The 20,169-nt window shown below is 39.2% G+C and overlaps 2 protein-coding genes across 3 annotated transcripts; both read left to right on the top strand.

Moving 5' to 3' along the window:
• The first annotated feature begins 1,075 nt into the window (after positions 1-1,075).
• snrpb2 (small nuclear ribonucleoprotein polypeptide B2) lies at positions 1,076-7,705 on the top strand. The gene is made up of 7 exons (XM_079658747.1): positions 1,076-1,157; positions 2,141-2,212; positions 2,539-2,711; positions 3,506-3,637; positions 5,769-5,804; positions 6,286-6,374; positions 7,329-7,705. The coding sequence occupies exons 2-7, from the start codon at positions 2,149-2,151 to the stop codon at positions 7,486-7,488; spliced, it is 654 nt and encodes a 217-aa protein (XP_079514873.1). The 5' UTR covers positions 1,076-1,157; positions 2,141-2,148; the 3' UTR covers positions 7,489-7,705.
• Positions 7,706-11,873: 4,168 nt separating this feature from the next.
• On the top strand, positions 11,874-18,405 carry prokr1a (prokineticin receptor 1a). Of its 2 annotated transcripts, XM_079644621.1 has the most exons (3): positions 11,874-12,422; positions 13,268-13,729; positions 16,689-18,405. In XM_079644621.1, exons 2-3 carry the CDS (start codon positions 13,302-13,304, stop codon positions 17,401-17,403), a joined length of 1,143 nt encoding a protein of 380 aa, XP_079500747.1. In that variant the 5' UTR covers positions 11,874-12,422; positions 13,268-13,301; the 3' UTR covers positions 17,404-18,405. The 2 variants fall into 2 exon arrangements, with proteins under 2 accessions (XP_079500747.1, XP_079500746.1); XM_079644620.1 differs by lacking the exon at positions 11,874-12,422 and having other exon boundaries at positions 13,063-13,729.
• Positions 18,406-20,169: the final 1,764 nt, after the last annotated feature.

Raw genomic sequence — 20,169 nt, forward strand, 5'->3', positions numbered from 1 at the left:
TCATTGTGCAGATTGACCCATTTAAGAATAATCTATATAAATGTTTTCATTATAATTATTGGTGTACTCAATTATTGATGTACTCATATATCAAAGCTGGTAAAGTTGCAGCTAGTTTGAATTACTTTATCTACTGCTTGGAAAAATGTGAATTTAATCCAGATATAACTACAGTCTTGTTAAAGTGTTGATTATATTGTTTATCATTCATCTATATCTGCAAAGTAACTACACCTATGTAGTGGGGTAAAAATACAATATTTACCTCTAAATAGTAATGGAAAGTGGCAAAAATACCTACCTCAAAATTGTACATAAGTACTCGAGTAATAGGCGTACTTAGTTTCTTAAAACCACTGGAAGCCCATTCTCAAAACAATTTGAAAACATAGCCTTTTGATAATAAAGATGTCAGAAGTTATTATAGTGATAAGCTTTCTTGAATAATTTATTGGTATCTCGAAAAAATTACAAATCTTTTTTTCAAGGTGACTGTTCCTATTTAAATAGGCAAACACTTTTTTGCTATCAATTAACACTGATTTCTTATATTCTTACTGAACTGTTTTTCATCAGCATATTTCTCGTCGAGATTCTATGGCAGGAAATTTCACCTTTAGGATTTTTTGTATTTAACATATTTAGAACTTACAAAAGCTTGGTTAGGATATCATCAGATTATCAACACAAGTGCAAAGAAAAAGGACATTACAATGACATTCATTCACAATAAGACAAAAAACATAAATAATACATCCAATAAGAACCAAGGGGGAAAAAAATACATTTAAGAGGCATTAAGCTTACTTAAAATAATAACCATTTGGAAATGTCATTGTAAATCTTTATCGACCGGTTACAAGATTGTATTTTTCTAAGGGACAGAAAAAAGGACTTGAAATCATTTATGAGACAGGGAAAGGAGGGCTAGACTTCTCTCCATTTACTACAATGTATGGTATTTACCTTTATATATAAAGTCGATGGTATTTACCCAGACATTTATGAATGAAAATCATGTGAAACGTTGTAAATGCTGCCTGTAGTTCTCCTCCCGGCCTGAGGGGGCTCTACATGTTAAATCAGGTTAAAGCAGCGCTCTCTGTTATCGGCGCGAGCAGCAGCTTCCTGTTACATGTGAGCAGTGTGGTGAGGAGGTGAGTTTAATATGTATACATCTTTCCTTTATTCGTATCTGTTTCTACATTTTAACAGATCCCCCATCCAGTTAATACTTGTCTATGGATTATGTTTGTATCGGTGATCACACTGGTCAGCTAGCTGAACACATAGCTAACTGCTGCTAGCCTTCCTTTAGTTATGAATGGATGTAGCTTGCGTTGAGCTAACGTATGCTAATATTAGCTTCAGCTACGCAGATGGCCTGATTTAAAACGTTAAAAACTCTTGAAAATGGAAATTAAACTATACCTTTGATAGTTGTGTATTATGGCTTCTGTCAGCAGCTCCTTATTTGTGATTTGTAGGAAAACACATGTTTATTAAGACTTTCTGGACATGTTTTATATGTCATTAGCATTGGTGGTGACAGTTTCATTAAGTCTGTAGTATTCTGCAACTACAGATGATTTTGGTACAATCAGATGTTTAAGAGGACTGCCTTATGTTCGTATGGTTTTCACGATGTTAGGTTGTAGAAAATCATATTAAAAATTGATTTTAATTGTATGATGGTTTTGTTTTATACATGGAGAACAAGACACTGTTCAACCAGACTGACAATGTAAAGGACAGAAAAACACAAACATCCCTCTGAGCAACCCTTCAATAAGAACAGAATAAATCAGCATAGAAACTGAGTGTGCAGATCTTACTATCCTAGACAAAAAAGACTAGATTATTTTATTTTTTGGACCACCTTGAGTTATCTCCTTGCCCCTTGAATCCTTATACTAGGTTGGGTTAAATGCAGAGTCTAAATTACACTATGTGGGTATACTGTATGTGTGACAGTAAGAAGTTGATCAGTTCCCCAAATCCATTTCCAATTGTACTGTTTTTGTATCTGTTAAAATAGTGTTAAATAAGGGAAGGAAGATTCCCCCCTTTCATCCGTAGTGTTTTTAGGCTTCAGATATGGATTTGCAGACTTTAACATCCTCTCCTGCTGTTTTGTCAGACACCACCATGGATATCCGACCAAACCACACGATTTACATCAACAATATAAATGATAAAGTCAAGAAAGAAGGTAAGTTACTGCTAATTCTCACTTTACGGCTTAAAATGTGAATTCATAATAACCTGTAAACAAAAATAAAACCAAACTCAAAGAAGTGCTTTGACACTTTGAACCTGAAGTTCCTTGTTACTTTTCGGTGTCATATATACTTACAAAATCTATGATGAGTCGAATGAAAGTATCTACCATGTTATGCTGATGCAAAGAAGTCTAGACATTGTCACTAAAGCTTTATCTCTAGACTATGAAAACTAAACTCATGTAATCGTTGTGTTTTTGTAGTCACACATGAGCCTTTGTGTCAAACTCTGTCTCTTCTCCTCTTCCTCCTTTAGAGATGCAGCGGTCGCTCTACGCGCTCTTCTCTCAGTTCGGTCAGATCGTCGATATCGTGGCGATGAAGACCGCGAAGATGAGGGGTCAGGCCTTCGTCGTCTTCAAAGAGCTCGCCGCCGCCACCAACGCACTGAGGCAACTTCAGGGCTTCCCCTTCTACAACAAACCCATGGTAGGAATAATGATGCTGTGTTTGCCGTGTCCTCACACACATCGCCTGATGGCCAGTTTTCTCTCTCTTTAAGTGATAATCTCTCCGACTGCATTTAGTCATGTTTTCATATGTGATCAGACAACTTTATCATGGTTCTTGTGTACCTTAAAGGTCACCTCTTATGCAAAATCCAAAACATGTCTCCCCCCCCCCCCCTCTGTGTAAAGAGACTCTGAAAGTTTCAGGAACAAAGATTCTCTCTCTTTTTGTCCTGATCCATTTCTATAAAAACCTGTCTGAAAATGAGCTGATCAGATTTTGGCCACTTCATGATGTCATAACGATGTGTTGGCTTGAGTAACCATTAGCCAATAACCAACCAACGTAACCCCTCCCCCCCCCCCCCCCCCACCTTATCACCTGAATCTCCACCTAGAGCACCATTGTGTTCTTTGTAACCAAACCTCTCTCAGAGGGGTGTGGGGAGGGGCTCCTTATTTTCATCTAAAGTAACAGACAGAGAATCAGCACTTTGGAAACAGGGCTGAAACAGAGGGGATTATGGGTAATGCTGCAATGATCTGTTTGGTGTTTAGAGCCAAACACTTCAGAGACATGTTTTGTATATATCTGAGAGCTATAATATAATGATGATGAACAGTATAATAGGGGGCCTTTAATGAAACATAACAAAGTTGAGTGCATGTTGCTACAACAGCTGCAAGAATGTATAAGGTATCAGAACCCTTGACATGTTTCCCCGCTCTGAAAGGGCTCTGGACTTTATTGACTGGATTTATTTTGCTTTCCAGAGGATACAGTACGCAAAGACAGACTCAGAGGTCATCGCCAAGGCGAGAGGCACGTTTGGCGACAAGGATAAAAAGAAGGACAAGAAGAAGAAGCCTCAGGAGCCACCAACCAGCATGCTAAAGAAACCGGCAGTAAGTCACGCTTTTATTTATTTTAAAGCGGGATTGAGTTTTGTTTTCAAATATTTCAAGAAGAGCAGCAAGTCAGGAGTGACGGGAGAAGATCCTTTACCTCAGTTAAAGTACTAATAACACTAGAAGTAAAACTACTTAATTCAAAATGTTACTTGGGTAAAAAGTAGAGAAAAGTAATTCGACAACGTGGAGCACATTTTGGATACTTAGTGAATATCATGAGCGGCATCAGAAATTGATAGTGATCCTTTTAGAGATAAAATATCAAATCTATAGCTCGTAAAATTCAGGGTCTTCTTGGGGAAGAGTTGTGCAGTGTATTTACAAGCCGTAAACAAATATGGAAAACTTTTGTTTTACCCGGCTTCATAACACAAAGCTATTTAAGGTCAGATACAAAAACTCCACCAGCCCTCCACCCACGAGACGCGCTGTTCCTCCGCAGCTGGGAACTGATGAAAGCTGGATCACCGAACTTCACACATTAGTCACTTAGCAGGGAGATTGATGACTGTAATACAAAAAACAAGGGACACGAGAGACAACTGGAAGAAATGTTTCCAAAAAGCTGTTTGTTTCTCGTTATTTTTTCGTGTGCACGTCAGAGTGTTTGGGATCAGTCACCTCTCTGCAGAATAAATCAGGCGACGTTAGATAGCAGTATAAACACGAGAGAACAATAATCAGCCCACACTCTGCAATTCCAGGAAATAGTTTGGAGGAGGAGGTGAACCTTTGCAGAAGACTTTGAACTGCTGCCCATCTGTAATAACTTTCTGATGAGAAGATCTGGCTACATTATCTTAAAATATGACTTCTTACCAACGTCACGTGGCTACATTATCTATCTTAAAATATGACTTCTTACCAATGTCACGTGGCCACATTATCTATCTTAAAATATGACTTCTTACCAATGTCACGTGGCCACATTATCTATCTTAAAATATGACTTCTTACCAACGTCACGTGGCCACATTATCTATCTTAAAATATGACTTCTTACCAACGTCCCGTGGCTACATTATCTATCTTAAAATATGACTTCTTACCAACGTCACGTAGCCTCATTATCAATCTTAAAATATGACTTCTTACCAACGTCACGTGGCCACATTATCTATCTTAAAATATGACTTCTTACCAAAGTCACGTGGCCACATTATCTATCTTAAAATATGACTTCTTACCAACGTCACGTGGCTACATTATCTATCTTAAAATATGACTTCTTACCAACGTCCCGTGGCTACATTATCCAAAATATGACTTCTTACCAACGTCACTGCTTTAGTTACCCTATGAGAAATGTGCTTCCAGTCGGTAGTTGTCAAACTTAATGATCAATTCAAAAACAATCCCCTGTTTTTATGACTATTTTCTAACCCATGATGATGTTTCAGATGTTAAAAACCTGGAAAAGTCATGCAAATTCCAGGTCCTGGAAAAGTTGTGGAAAACAATATTTTTCCCAAAGTTTTGTAAAAGTCATGGTAATTTAACTAAAGTTGCATCAAATATCATTTATATTTTATCTAATGGCCGAAATAGTGATACTATAATGGTAATAAATACTGTATCGTAATGAAACGTAAAATGGCTTTTAACTGACGAGGTATTTTGCTGGTGAGAGATTTGAGTTGCTTTAGCGTGTAGAAGTTAGTGAGCCTATTTGATTTGTTTTAGACGGGCACAACATGTTTCAGACCTTATTTTCCTGTTCCATGTTAAAATAAACCATTTTCAGTGGTACCGCTGAGAAAGAGTTATTTTTTTGGACATGGAAAATTAGGTAAAGGTCATGGAGAAGTCATTGAAAAGAAAAACATTGGTGAAAAAGTGCATGAACCCTGTTTTTCAAGCTGATTGACTTATTTCCCAAAAACGTATGAGTGGTTCTTTTTGCATGACTCTTTGTGGAGAAACTCAGTTTTACAGATCCGTTGACTCGTAAGTGTTAGGTGGCTAATTTCTGTCGTTTCAGATTTTAGAGTATTATTCCTTGTTCTGAAAGTTATTCTTTATGTTATCTAAACATGTTATCTATCTAGCTATTCTTCTATGCACGCAAACCCAAAACTGACACTAGTCTTCATGTGTTTGACTGTTGTTTGTTTCTTGTTTGCAGGGATCAACCTCTCCTCCACACTCCGGTTCAGCACAGGTAAGCTGACAGGAACACAAGCTAATCGGCTTATTTGAGTTTGAACAAATAATCCAGGATCATGTTAGACTATTGTTGAAATAAAGCAGAGAAATGTTGGACTAGTTGACACTTTATAACTGAAACTGTAATTTGAGTTTTGTCGCCAATTGAGAACTTATTACTGACGCTATTTCGGCAACTTTTTCACCCATTTAAACAGTTTGAGCCTCGTCTGATTTTGCAGTCTGTGTGCAAAGATTATTTTTGAAATGTGACATTTGCGTTATTTTTAAAGCTGCATATCATTTCTGAAGTGTCTTTTGTGAATTGTTATTGACTAAGGTTCGTTTTCGTCTCGGTGTAAACGGGGCCTGAGTCCCAAGTCGGTCCTAATCCACTATTCCATGACAGAAAAAGTGAATGTTATAAATGGAAATCTTCCCTATGTTTAGTTGATCTGTTCCGCACCCCGAACACACGATCTCTCTTGTGTTCTCAGGTGGCGGATAATCCTCCAAACTACATCCTGTTCCTCAACAACCTGCCTGAAGAGACCAATGAGATGATGCTCTCCATGCTGTTCAACCAGTGAGTTCACTGCCAGGCGTGTGGCTTTACAGAAAGAGTCTGTCTGTGTTTTAAGGTTACGGTTAGTTTAGAAAGGCAACGTGCTTTAAATAGGCATTAACAAACATGGACATTTAAATGACCTAAACAGAAAAGAAGACAAATCATGAAAGAGATGGAAACAGTAAACATTGACATTGGATATTCCAATTGTTGCTGCAAGAGGTGGAGAGGTATACTAATACTATGTTGTTGAATGACCTCTGGAAAAGCAAATACATTTTTTTTTTTTTTACTTCATCTTTACTCCACATCCTTGGAGCATAAAAAAAGTGGTGTCCATCGATTTAAAAATAATAAGCAATGACTCCTGACCAATCACAAGTTAACAACATTAGTATTTAGTTATATATTGGGGGGGAGATAAATCAAATAAACATGTGGTGTTGTAATAAAGACATGTTTGACAAACTGGTAAGATAAATCAGAGGGTTTTATACTTTATTATTATTACATAATTTCTGAATTATTGGCATGAAGTCGGACAATTTTCCGACACAGCAGCTGTCACGGAGAGCCTCTGTGATTCCCCTCTCTCTATAATGTGCTTTCCACAGTGTATTATCTCTGCTGCTATCAGAGCTCTATCTGTTCTACAGTGGAGTCTGCCTTCTATCACTCCTGTGAGACATCTTTTTCACCACACCTAAAGCAAATGAGTACAGCTTTAATGTTTCATCGATTAGCTTTGACTGAGGCACTGCTGGTTCTTACTGACATGCATGTAGCCACTTTCTTTGCCTTTTTACTGCCGTGCCATTCTCCCGGGGAAGAGTGACTGCCCTAATAAAACCTGAGAGCTGCTTCTGCTCATTTGGTTTCTGACCTTGGGAATGATGAGTAGGCCTGTCTCGTAACAGCAGCTTGTCAGACATTTATTGTGTGTGTGCTGACGGTGTTTTTCTTCCTCTGCAGATTTCCCGGTTTCAAAGAGGTGCGACTCGTCCCGGGGAAACACGACATCTCCTTCGTGGAGTTTGAGAGTGAAAACCAGGCGGGCGTGGCTAAAGACGCGCTGCAGGGCTTCAGGATCACAGCCACCTGCGCCATGAAGATCACGTACGCCAAGAAATAGATCCCCGGAGTTTAATCCAGGGATGCAGAGACTCTGTGGGGGGGGGGGGATGGGGGTCCCTTTCTGTCCGTTCGTTTTTATTTCTGTAAATCGTACATCTCCTCCTTTTTTCTTTTTTTTCTATTATTACTTTTTGTTGGGTAAATTGTCGTTGTTGAGGTCAGGCGAATGATCACTGGCCTACATCTTTTTTTGTAAAATAAAAGGCTTTTACATATGTTGTTTTTAGATGTGTTTTATTCCTGGATTTTCATTATCAATGTATTTATGGGCTGAGAGCAAGAACACCTTCAACTTTTGATATTAATCATGAGATACAACGGCAATGCAAATATACAATCTACATGTGTTTCTTCCCCATTAACGGGACAGCTTAAAAGAAACACAACTCTGAAAGGTCAGACTGAGCACTACTTTCTTCATGTTATTGCCTTGGTGCTTTTGATTATCCATAAAACGGCATGCAGATGTAACATGCATTTTGCTAGGACATATTCTGCACATTTCCAGGTGTATATCAGTATGTAGTGTCTCTACTTTAAAGAGTCCTCTCCTGCTGATGTTCAGGTGTATATCAGTATTTAGTGTCTCTACTTTAAAGAGTCCTCTCCTGCTGATGTTCAGGTGTATATCAGTATGTAGTGTCTCTACTTTAAAGAGTCCTCTCCTGCTGATGTTCAGGTGTATATCAGTATGTAGTGTCTCTACTTTAAAGAGTCCTCTCCTGCTCATGTTCAGGTGTATATCAGTATGTAGTGTCTCTACTTTAAAGAGTCCTCTCCTGCTGATGTTCAGGTGTATATCAGTATGTAGTGTCTCTACTTTAAAGAGTCCTCTCCTGCTGATGTTCAGGTGTATATCAGTATGTAGTGTCTCTACTTTAAAGAGTCCTCTCCTGCTGATGTTCAGGTGTATATCAGTATGTAGTGTCTCTACATGTCTCCTTCCTTTAATGTTCAAAAAGCTCTTTATTTTTCTCATACTGCCTGTGCTGCAGCACCTCTTTTCACCCTCTGTCTGAAACCAGAGCCCAGTCTGCTCTGATTGATTATCTGGCCGGCTCTGTTGTGATTGGTCAACCGCTTAGAGATGTCCCGCCCCTTAGCCACAAACGCCTATAATACTACAGGAAAGTGAAAACCTCCAAAAAACAACATTTTTCAAACTGAATGAGTAAAAATTACTATAATATAATCTTCTACCGCAGTAGTATGCGACATACACATGATTGTAGCAGGAATATTAATCCAGAATAATAAAAGTGAAACACTGATGGGAAATATTTGACTGCAAAAGGAAGTATTTTCCGAGGAACATTTTGCTGATCATTCTTCATACTTTTACTGAAGAAAGGGTTTTGAATGTCACTTGTTCTGAAGTCATTTCTGTCATACAAACATCCTGTTTTAATTGGACTGTACGGTGTCTGTGTACGTCTTGAAGATGTTAACTCTTCAAATCCTGAATGTGACATGGACCAGAAATGTTGCCGAGCTCCTTCTCATCATTTACTCCTGCTCTAATCTGACCTCGGGTAATAATGAGGGCATGTTGAATGGAATACGTGGAGGCATTTTTAGCATTTGTACATTAAATGCATGACCTCTAATGACCCCACAAGCTGAAGAGCTGTCAAGATGTCATATCTGCAGCGAGGCGCATTGTTATTTTCCTGTTGAGCAATTTGGAAGACGACGTGTCCAAATGGATGAGACATATTTGAGGCACTCTATTAATTGTTGTGTGTGTGTGTGTGTGTGTGTGTGTGTGTGTGTGTGTGTGTGTCATAATGGCAAAAATACCTACTGTAGCAGGAGCTATCACAGGAGCAGATGTCAGCACTATGCCTAGGTGTTTATGTGAGTATAATCAGGAACATTCACATAAAAAGTATAATAAGTGTCCCTCCTGTTGTATTTTGTAACATCAGATTATTATTACTCGTGCATTTATAAAAAAAATAAAAGGATTTGACTGTGGTAGTCTGTTGACGTGGAGCTAATTTAGGAATAATAATTAAGAGACCAAAGTGACACTTTAACAATATTTGATTTTCCAACCAACGGTCCAAACTCAATATTATAACACATTACAAGTTTGACATTATTCAAAAGGAAGAGCGGCAAACCCTCACATCTGTGAACTAGATAATGAGATGTTTGACTTGATAAATGACTTAAAACATCGAATTGCTCCCTATAGTCATCTTTAAAGTGGCTTGATTGAATAAAACAAATCGTTTCAGCCGTATAAACTGTAAGTATTTATAATCAGTCATGTTTAATGACAAGATGGAGCTTTAATCATCCCCGTAGGGAAATTCTGAATTTTTGATGAGATGTTGGTTTGTTTCTTTCACTAAATCGGCTTTATTGATCACCTTGCGCGAGTCCCTATGTGTGCGTGTTGGTTGGCTAGATGACGTTAACGCGCCTCGCGATCTTTCTGTCATTCACTCCATCAGAGCGCGCGGAGAAGCAGCTCCAGGTCTGTATCCGAGAATATTATCTCCTTTATTTAAATTAAACCTTAGTGTTCAGACAGCTCGCCCTTTTATGTATTCAATTGTGTGATTTAATTTAATTAGGCTTTCAATTAATGATGTGTGAGGTCAGTTGGAGGATCACGGAGAAACCTGCATGTTTTTTTTTATTTAAACGTAGATTTAGACCGAAAAACGTTCTGTTCGTTCTAAAGGTGATTTGATATTTATAAAGACGCAAATGGATGTCCATAATTAACCTTAATTTGACATGGTTCAGCACGTGATTCCTGCAGGAATATTTTGTTTAGATTAATATTGTAATTTGAAGTATTTATAAGTTTCCCTCCCGGATCTCATCCACTTCTTATATTGATGTTTGTTTCATATCTTATTTTTATACCTGACGAGATTGCCAGGGGACCTTAACGGGTCGTAGAGAGATTTGGAAACACCTCAAGTAAAACATATTTTCAGATCAAATTAAATATTGTATTATTATGAGTTTCTTATTATCACAATTAAGACATAATTAGGTATAGTTTCTACAGTGAAACTCACGTCATGTCAAGTCATAAGCAGATGTAATATTAGTTTAATGATGAAACAAATTAAATTATCAAGTATTGAAAAATGGCATTCACATTTCATTAGATCGTACTTTATTCTCAGAAACGTAACAATATCATGTCATTTTAAGTGTTTTTAATTTGTTTCTGGTAGAAAACATGTTGAGTTACAATTTATATCGTTGGGGAATGTATTATAAATCATGATTAAACAATTATCTTTTATGTCAACTTTGTCAATGTGATCATTAATATTTTTAAAGAGGACATATTATTTTCATTTTCAGGTTCATATCAGCATGCAGTGTCTCTACTTTGACATGTCTCCATGCTTTAATGTTTAAAAAGGTCTTTATTTTTCTCATACTTTCTCATTTCTCGTGCTGCAGCACCTCTTTTCACCCTCGGTCTGAAACCAGAGCCCAGTCTGCTCTGATTGGTTAGCTGGCCGGCTCTGTTGTGATTGGTCAACCACTTAAAGATGTCCGTCCCCTTAGCCTATCAAGTACAATGCTCGCGAGTGTATAGTGATATCACTATGTTCTGGAAGAAAACAAAGGAATCCAAAGAGTGGCGAAGTCACGCCCAGCTACTTCCGGTTCATGGGACCTTATTTCGGAAATATTATGTATTGAAGTAAATGGAGAGAGAAAACGTATCTTTCGATCCCGTTTGAATTGTGCCATGAATTACACATATGATGTTTGTCAATCTTAAAAAATCATTTCCATGTCAAAAAAGCCACAGTTTGTCTTAAAACTGTTGAAATATAAGACTATGAAAAATACGAAACTAGAAAGACTACAAATCCCAGAGTCGCGTACATTAACGTTACACATTACACTCATGTTACTCACCGAAACCTTGTAAAGCCGGTCCCACATGCTGACTCTTACGGAACCGACTAACTCCCCTTTCGTGTCTGTACAGTTCTCAACATGGCCAGACTTGTAGTGATTTTCACCTCTTTTAATACTTTTCACTTCATTCTGAAAGAAAGAGGTGAAATGTGCTAACGTGACGGCCGTCTTGGTGTTGGTGATGTATGCAAGACCAGAGTTGTAGTTCATTGAGCGCTTCACACAAACAAATGCGTTACTTCACAGTTTTACGACACATTTCTCTTTTTTTGACTTGCAAAATTATCTTTTAAATTGACAAACATCATATGTGTAATTCGTTGCACAATTCAAACGGGATCAAAAGATAATCTTTCTCTCTCCATTGACTTCAATACATGATTTTTCCGAAATAAGGTCCCATGGAGGTCCCCCGGAAAGGGAGGGACTTCGCCTCTCTATGGAGGTGTTTCAATCGGGGGGGGGAGTGTGGACAGAAAGTCCCTCTGTAGGGAACACAGGGATTTTAGGCTTTAAAGACCATTTACATGCAAAAAAAACTAAACCCCAAAATGCATAATAGGTCCTCTTTAATATGAGTCATGAATCTTAATATTTTTTATCCCTTCATCTATTAATTGGTCAATAAAACACTTCCATAGTCTGGTCAAATTGATTAAGGATCCCCTGTTTTGATCTAATATAATCTAATATTATTTAATATCTCTACAGCAGGTATGAATTAATACTTCCATTAGCTGTACAAATAAGCGACTTTAACTGTCACTACAAAATCTTCCTTAAAACAGATTTCCAATGCATGACTTTTGCTTATGACAGAGTGATTTGACAGTGTGGATTTAATAACTTTGCTTGACTTTAATTCCTTGATAAATCTTGGTAAACAAACCTCTTGTGTCGGGCAGTAAAAGATTCTTTCAGATGTCAGAGCTGAGACATTCCCCGACCTGCGGACAAATCTAACAAGAGGACTACACATGAACACTGTAACCTAGCAACACCATCAGCAAAACTACGAAACACGTGAGTCAAAGCCGTCAGAGGTCTGGAGTCACACTGAGCGGCCAAACAGCTCTCTGTGTGTCCAACACTGTATCTAGAGTCTTTACGGTAAAAGTGTCAGAGTCGGTGCCGGTGTGATTTACAGAAAGTCAAGCAGTAATGTTTTCACTGACGCACAAGAGCCAAATAATCTTCCCATTCAACTCGCAAACAAAAATAACTCTCTATCGTTAATCCTTTGTTATCTCCTGGTGTTCATTTTTGTTCAAGATGCTGTTTTTTTCTTTCCTGTAGTGTGTTATGTAGGTTTTTGTGCATGTAAATAGCCTGCAAAGGCTAAAAAGTGAGTTTCTCCTCCCTTGCTGAAATGTTTCCATTGGACTCTATTTCTGGAACATAGTGACATCACCATGTAACACTCGCGCTTCTATTGGATAGCGCTCCAACACATTGTACGTGATAGGCTAAGGGGCGGGACATCTCTAAGCCGTTGACCAATCCCAACAGAGCCGGCCAGCTAACCAATCAGAGCAGACTGGGCTCTGGTTTCAGACAGAGGGTGAAAAGAGGTGCTGCAGCACAGGCAGTATGAGAGGAATAAAGAGCTTTTTGAACATTGAAGCATGGAGACATGTCCCACTACATACTGATATGAACCAGAAAATGAGCAGAATATGTCCTCTTTAAAAGCTGAGATTAGAAGTTCATTCTTGACCGTGGAACAGTAGATTTATTTGATCTAGGAGTACAATAGAAAAGTCATCATGTAGTTGTTGCTTTTTTGATTAATATGCTTTTACGCTTGCTGTTTATTCTGCGTTACTGATTTTTTATTTTATGATTTTTAATGATGCACTTTCCTGCAGACATTCCCACCTCAGCATGTTGACCTAAATCAAAATGGACAACAGGACCAACAGCAGCTTGGGTCTACCGGACTACTTCCTGTCTGGCGACGTCCTGGACTACGAGATTCCTCTGGACGAGATCCCGGACACCACCCAGGGCCGAGCCTTCTTCGTGGCCACCATCGTCATCGCGGTGGTTCTGGTCGGCATCATGTTGGTTTGTGGCGTGGGAAACTGTCTCTTCATCGCCAGCCTCGCTCGCTACAAGCAGCTCCGAAATCTCACCAACCTGTTGATCGCTAACCTGGCTGTTTCGGACGTGTTGGTGGCGACCGTTTGTTGCCCGTTTCTGCTCGACTACTACGTGGTGAAGCAGCTGTCCTGGGATCACGGGCTTCTTCTCTGCGCCGCCACCAACTACCTGCGCACCGTCTCCCTCTACGTATCCACTAACGCTCTGCTGGCCATCGCTGTGGACAGGTGAGACAACTGCACCTTCATCATGGAGTTTAAAGGGGAGCTATTATGCAAAATCTAATTGTTCATGTCTCTTCTACATCAACATGTGTCCCCTCTTCTTCATGTCTCTTCTACATCAACATGTGTCTCCTCTTCTTCATGTCTCTTCTACATCAACATGTGTCCCCTCTGTGTAAAGAGACTCTGAAAGTTTCAGGAAAAAAGATGCTCTCTCTTTTTGTCCTGATCCATTTATATGAAAACCTGTCTGAAAATGAGATGATCAGATTTTGGCTTGTGTAACCATTAGCCAATATCCAACCAAGGTAACCCCCCCCCCAAAAAAAAATTGCCGAAGGACCTTGCGAAGGTTCATTTTCGTGTTGAATTCGTGTGTCAATTTTGCCCTTCGTAAGGCCATCGTGAGAGCATCTTGTTATCATCGGTGCCATCGGGAATTCGCCCCGATCAGAGTGAGGGCGAATGCCCGATGGCACCGATGATAACAAGATGCCCTCACGATTTGACAAGATGCCCTCACGAGTGCCTTACGAAGTTGCCGCTCACGAAGTTGCTGCCGGAGCCTAAGAAACTCCACCGGCGGTCATGCGATGGCTTAAGATGCCCTCACGAATGGCCCGATGTTGTTACGATCAGAGCCGAATTTGAACATTTCCTTAATCGTGTGTCCACCGGGTGTCAATTTCGGGACAGTGTGACAGGGGCCTTACAGAGTGTCAAGCAGTCTGCAGCGAAGTACAAAAGGACAGACACCTCTTTGGCTTAAGTTCAGAACCTTTATTGCCAGAAAAATAGGCAATTTAATGATTGCTCCACATAGAACAGATCTCTTTTGATGATTTACGTTTGCCTACAATAAAAGCATCTTCAGGGCCTTCTCTCAGCTCCTGAACCAGATCCATCATCGGCAGACGCTGAGACTTTATGACAAGCAGCCCTCCATGTTCTATTTATCAATGCTGACAACCTCCGTCATCTATAAACAGAATGTGCAGGGAGGGAAGATGGATAATCTCTGTTTATCCGGGACAGTCACAGTGGTTCCAGTTTCCCTCGTTAGTCTGTAGACCAGCTGAACATCTTCCACTGGGTCTCATTGTGTCCCATCTGTGCATCAAGTGTGCAGCTAATATACAGCTTAATCCATCAAATCAACAAATTATAGTTTTTCTGGTCAGTTCCCAAAGTGAGGCTCCAGCTGTTTGCAACACTTACGTCAGCTTCTTGATTAAAATGTCTCCTCTCAAAGTGGAAAACAGCCCTGAAAAACCTCTTGAGAAAGGTATAATTACTTAAGCTACTGGAGATGTTGATACATTTTAGATTATTAAATGATTACCAAGGCTGAAACAATGAGTTAATTGGTTGGTTAGCATTTCTTTTAAGGACCATTTAATTATAAGAATTGTGCTCTGGTTCCAGCTTCTCAAATGTGAATTCTTTTAAATGATTATTTTCTGGATATCTTAGTAGTCTTAGAGGGTCTCGTGCTTTAGGAAATGATGATGGTATCAAACAATAACCATTCAAAAGTCTGTTATGTCCTGCCACAAAATCGTGCTTGTGTACAGCCAGATGTCTGAAAGGATCCTCTTGGTTTGAAAAGTATTTCAAGCTTTTAGGTTTCAGAAAGTCCTGTTTACAAATAGCTGTTATTATGTATAAATGGTTTGTTTTGTATGTAGAGAAAAGCTGTAGTGGTGAAGTCAGACTGAAAGAGACTGTCAGCAACAGTTCAATACGTTCAATACGTTCAATACAGCAGTCACTGGTAAAATAAACTGGAAACTCAGCATCAAGATGTGTGCAGACTTCAAAAGGAACAGGTTCCTGTTTCGGTGCACAATAACGGCTCGATCAAGCTGAAATCATCAGGCTATGTTTAGCTTTAGCAAAGCTATTCTTTTAACTTCTCACTTCTACAACCTTCTCCACAGGTGCATGGGTATTCAGGGGTATTTTCTGTTCATGGGTATGTTTATGTCATGATTTTAGTTTTGTGTGTGTATAATTTCCTGTTTTATTTTAACAATTTATACCACCACTGAATGTCATGTTGCTTCATTCATCTAATAAGGAGTCATAGTCTTTTTAGAGTTTTACTAAACCTCTATTGTCAGTGAACTTAAATATTGTGAGGTAGTAAACAAAATACCTAACTGCATACAAAAGCTATATTTACAAAAACTTGTGTACGTGTCTTCAATGCCTAAAAGTAAAGTGGAAAAATACCTCACATTTCCAGGTCAGGCCGAACACACCCCATGTGCTTCAGTTGGTCCTTCGGAGTGTTTGATTCAGAAAAATATTATTTATTTGCATTACTTTACATAGTGGAATTTCAGGTTTGATTCAGTGCGTTTCTCTCTTCCTGTGTGCAGGTACATGGCCATCTTTACTCCACTACTTACGACGACTTTTTACTTTTACTTCTTACATGTTGAACTCAAATACCTGAACTTTCTACTTCTTACATTTTGAACCCAAATACCTGTACTTTCTACTTCTCTCATTTTCCAAACAGGCTGGTTCCTTTAGTCTGAATGTGTGTTTGGTGGCCTGATCATTATTATTTAGAGTCATTGCGTGCCTATTGATTTGAACACGATCCATGTATCCATCATTTCCTGGTCTTCTCTAAAGAAGAGGGACCAATGAAAACGTTGTCATGTTGCCGTTATTCAGCATGGAAACATTCATTAGCTAACAATGACATTATTGTTCTATTAATATAAAGGGAGGTCAGGTACTCTTTAAAACAGCTGGTAGTTATGGGTACTTTTTACTGAAGTACATTTCAAAGCCTCTTTACTTTTACTTGAGTAAAGAAGTTTAGTCAGTACTTCTACTTTTACCAGAGTATTTTTAAATACGAGTATCTGTACTTCTACTTGAGGAAAGGGTGTGTGTACTTTTGCCATCTCTGGATCTCAGTGTGTGTCTCTCTTCCTGTCTGCAGGTACATGGCCATCCTCTACCCACTGAGGCCTCGTATGAAGCACCAGACGGCGTACTGCGTGATCCTGACCGTCTGGATCGTCCCCATCTTCATCTCCATCCCCTCCGCCTTGATGTTCTCTGAGACCAAGTACCCCCACAAGGAGGGTCGTTCCCACAAGACCTTCTGCGCTCAGATCTGGACCGTGGACCAGCAGCTTTACTACCGCTCCTACTTCCTGCTCATCTTCGCCCTGGAGTTCATGGTCCCGGTCACCGTCATGGCCGTCTGCTACATCCAGATCTCCAGGGAGCTTTGGTTCAAAGATGTTCCCGGTTTCCAGACGCAGCAGATCCAGAAGCGGCTGCAGAGTCGACGGAGGACGGTGGTGGTTCTGGTTCTGGTGCTGGTCGCCTACGTCCTTTGTTGGGCGCCATATTACGGTTACGCCCTACTGAGGGACTTTTACCCCACCCTTATATCCAGGGACAAGAACTCCTTAGTGGTCTTCTACATCATCGAGTGCCTCGCGATGAGCAACGGGGTCATCAACACCCTCTGCTTTATGAGCGTACGAAAAAACACCAAGCGCCTGAAGAAGGCGGGGAAGTTCCCCCTGAGGCTGGTGACTTTTGTTCCGGCAAAGTCTTCGGTCGAAACCGAGACACGGACTTTGTCTCTCCGAGTGACGGACGACACGGAGGGAGGGAGGCTGAAGTCAAAATATAGGACATAGGACGTCAAATATAGGACTGTTTTAACAGCACACTGGATGAGATGTGATAGGATTTTATTTATCCCGAAGGAAATTGTTGTGCCAAAGTTACAAAAATACAATAAACACAGCAGCATAATAATAATAAAACTGTAAAAAGAGCAATTAAATAAGCACAAGATCTGCTTAAACATCCAGAATCTCATCAAAGAAGCGCCAACATGGGATCATTCAAGATGGAGGCACTTTCAAGTACAAAAGCATCTGAGATGTCATTAGAAACTGTTTGGAAAAGGCACTCAAGTAAAAAATACTTGGCAGGTGATTGGATGAATTCATTGTCAGTCAAACTCTTGAGAAAGTCCACTAGGAGAAGATTAAAAACCGTCTTTTTCATCGAGGAAAGCCTTCAGTGCCATTCTTTGTTCTTCCTTCAATTAATAAATACCATCACTGTTGTTTTGAAGGAACAGCCGCCTCTCTGTGTTGCGTCACACAAAAACAATTGCTGCTCTATAGATCCTCACAGGCATGGAGGACGCTGATTGGTCCATTTACAAACGCATTAGTTGAAGCAAGATAGGTGTGATGTTGTGATATTGCAAGAATCCAGATGCTGTGCAAGGTAACGTGTGAGAAGTTCTGTTTCAGAAGAGCTGTGCACAGTTTGTAGAAATACTAGATTTAAGCGTAGGTTTTGCTTCAAGCTAAAAGGTTCCAGTAAACACCGGTGTGATATTAAAATTGAGTCCTCCAACATTCCATCATATTATATAAGGACATAAGACGACAAAATAATAATAATACCAAAATAAAAATAGTTGAAATGAAACAGTACGATTAATTTGAATAAAATAGTGCAGGTGAAAGAAACATTATGTAAGGTTCAATATTATACAGTGAAACACAATTAACTATAACTATTAAGATAATAAGTTAAATAAGTTCTAAAGATGCAACCAGATGAATGCTTTAGGAGAGTTCATGCGTTAGACGTTTTTTGCTGAGAAATGTGCGTCGCATAACAGTTATTGTTGATTGATGTTATTTTTGATTTATTTACGAGTATAGCAGAGAGTAGACGCTGCTGACTGAGATATATATATAGAGAATATATATCAGAAGGTGTGTTGTTTATTAATAAAGACTCTCTCAGCCAATCACATCAGTGGCGTCATCACAGCCGAGCCAATCACAGGGAAGCACGACCACAACGATTCAACAAATAAGGAAACAGCCTCTTCAAGAAATCACGTTGTTGTCCTGTTGATTTAGCCCAGGGGTGTCACACTCAAATACACAGTGGGTCAAAATAAAAAAATCGGTACTGGTCGAAGGCCGGACTGGTTCAATGTTTATCGCAAAACGTATTAAAATGAACTTATTGCACATATTAAACCTGGAACTAACAAAGTTTAAATTATTGCCTAAAAAAACAACATTAAACATTAAATAATCAGTTGCATTCATTTCTTATGGCTCTATCTGCAGATTTTCCTCAGTCAATGGAAACATCCATGTAAACTCAGTGTGCTGCTCTGTGATGCTAGCTCAAGCAGATACTTGGCATCTCATCTTGGGTGCAAGTTCATCAATGTTTGGGGTCAGGCTCTGAGCTGAGGAAACCCTCAGGATTGAGTGAAGGTGCGTGCAATATACCGACGGGCCAGATCTAATAGAAATTAGAAATTATCCTGCGGGCCGAAATTAAATCCACCAAGGGCCTGATTTGGCCCCCGGGCCTTGAGTTTGACACATGTGATTTAGAGCAACATGATGTGAATGCACGGCTGCAGCCACAAGTGGGGGGTTTATTATTTAATGTATACAATAATGATACAAATAATATAATGACAAATATTGATAAGGCGTTTATAATCACGTTAACTCTCAGTTTGGATTCTACTGCATCTGATTTCATTGTATTTCAAACCTGAAATTCCCCCTTAGCTAAGTAATGTAAATAAATAATGTTTTTAGGTCTCAAATTTAGACCCGTAACATTTGGAGAGGTTTCTTTTTAATTGTTCTCGGTGATAGCAGCAGTGGAAGAAATAACCAGACCTGTGAAAGTAATAAGACATTTTGAAAATACTCTCCTACATGTAAAAGTCCTGCATTTACAATACATGTTAGTAAAGGTGTGCATAGCTTGCCTGTCAGTGTTTTATTGCTTGATGTTTTGGGATTAATATCACTGCTGTTTTAATGTGTACGTTACATGTTATTACTGTAGATGTTTATGATTGTGTTCATTTGAACTCCTTTATATAAAGTTGGGTATTTCTATCTACAGCAATGCGTCATATTCTCTAAGATCATTATATGTTTGCAGCTTTATTCTGTGTCGTCACAAATCTCTAAAAAGTCATTTTGCCATGATTTTCATCGAGTAAAACAGCTCCGTTTTCACTGCCTGGCGAAGCATTTTCCAGCTGATCCGAGATGGTAAATTGTGGATTAAAAAAAGGGAACATTTTCCAAACGAATAAAGAAACATTTCAACACCCATCAGCTAATTCGCAGAGTCATGGCCTTTACTGATGTTTGTTTGTAATGAGTAAATATAATGAGTTGTTGTTTCTCCAGCAGGAAGTAATGAGGTGAAACAGGAAGTGGTTTGATGTTGAGTGTGTGGATTAACTCCCTGTGTATTAATAATATATGTGGTGACGTTTCTGTGACGCTCTCTGGATGCATCTATCCCCTACTCTTTATTATATAAAATAATATTCATTAATATGTTTTTTAGGAATTGTAAGGTGTCCTTGGGTGATTTGAAAAGCG

Source organism: Notothenia rossii (assembly GCF_949606895.1).
Source record: "Notothenia rossii genome assembly, chromosome: 1".
Lineage (NCBI taxonomy): Eukaryota > Metazoa > Chordata > Actinopteri > Perciformes > Nototheniidae > Notothenia > Notothenia rossii.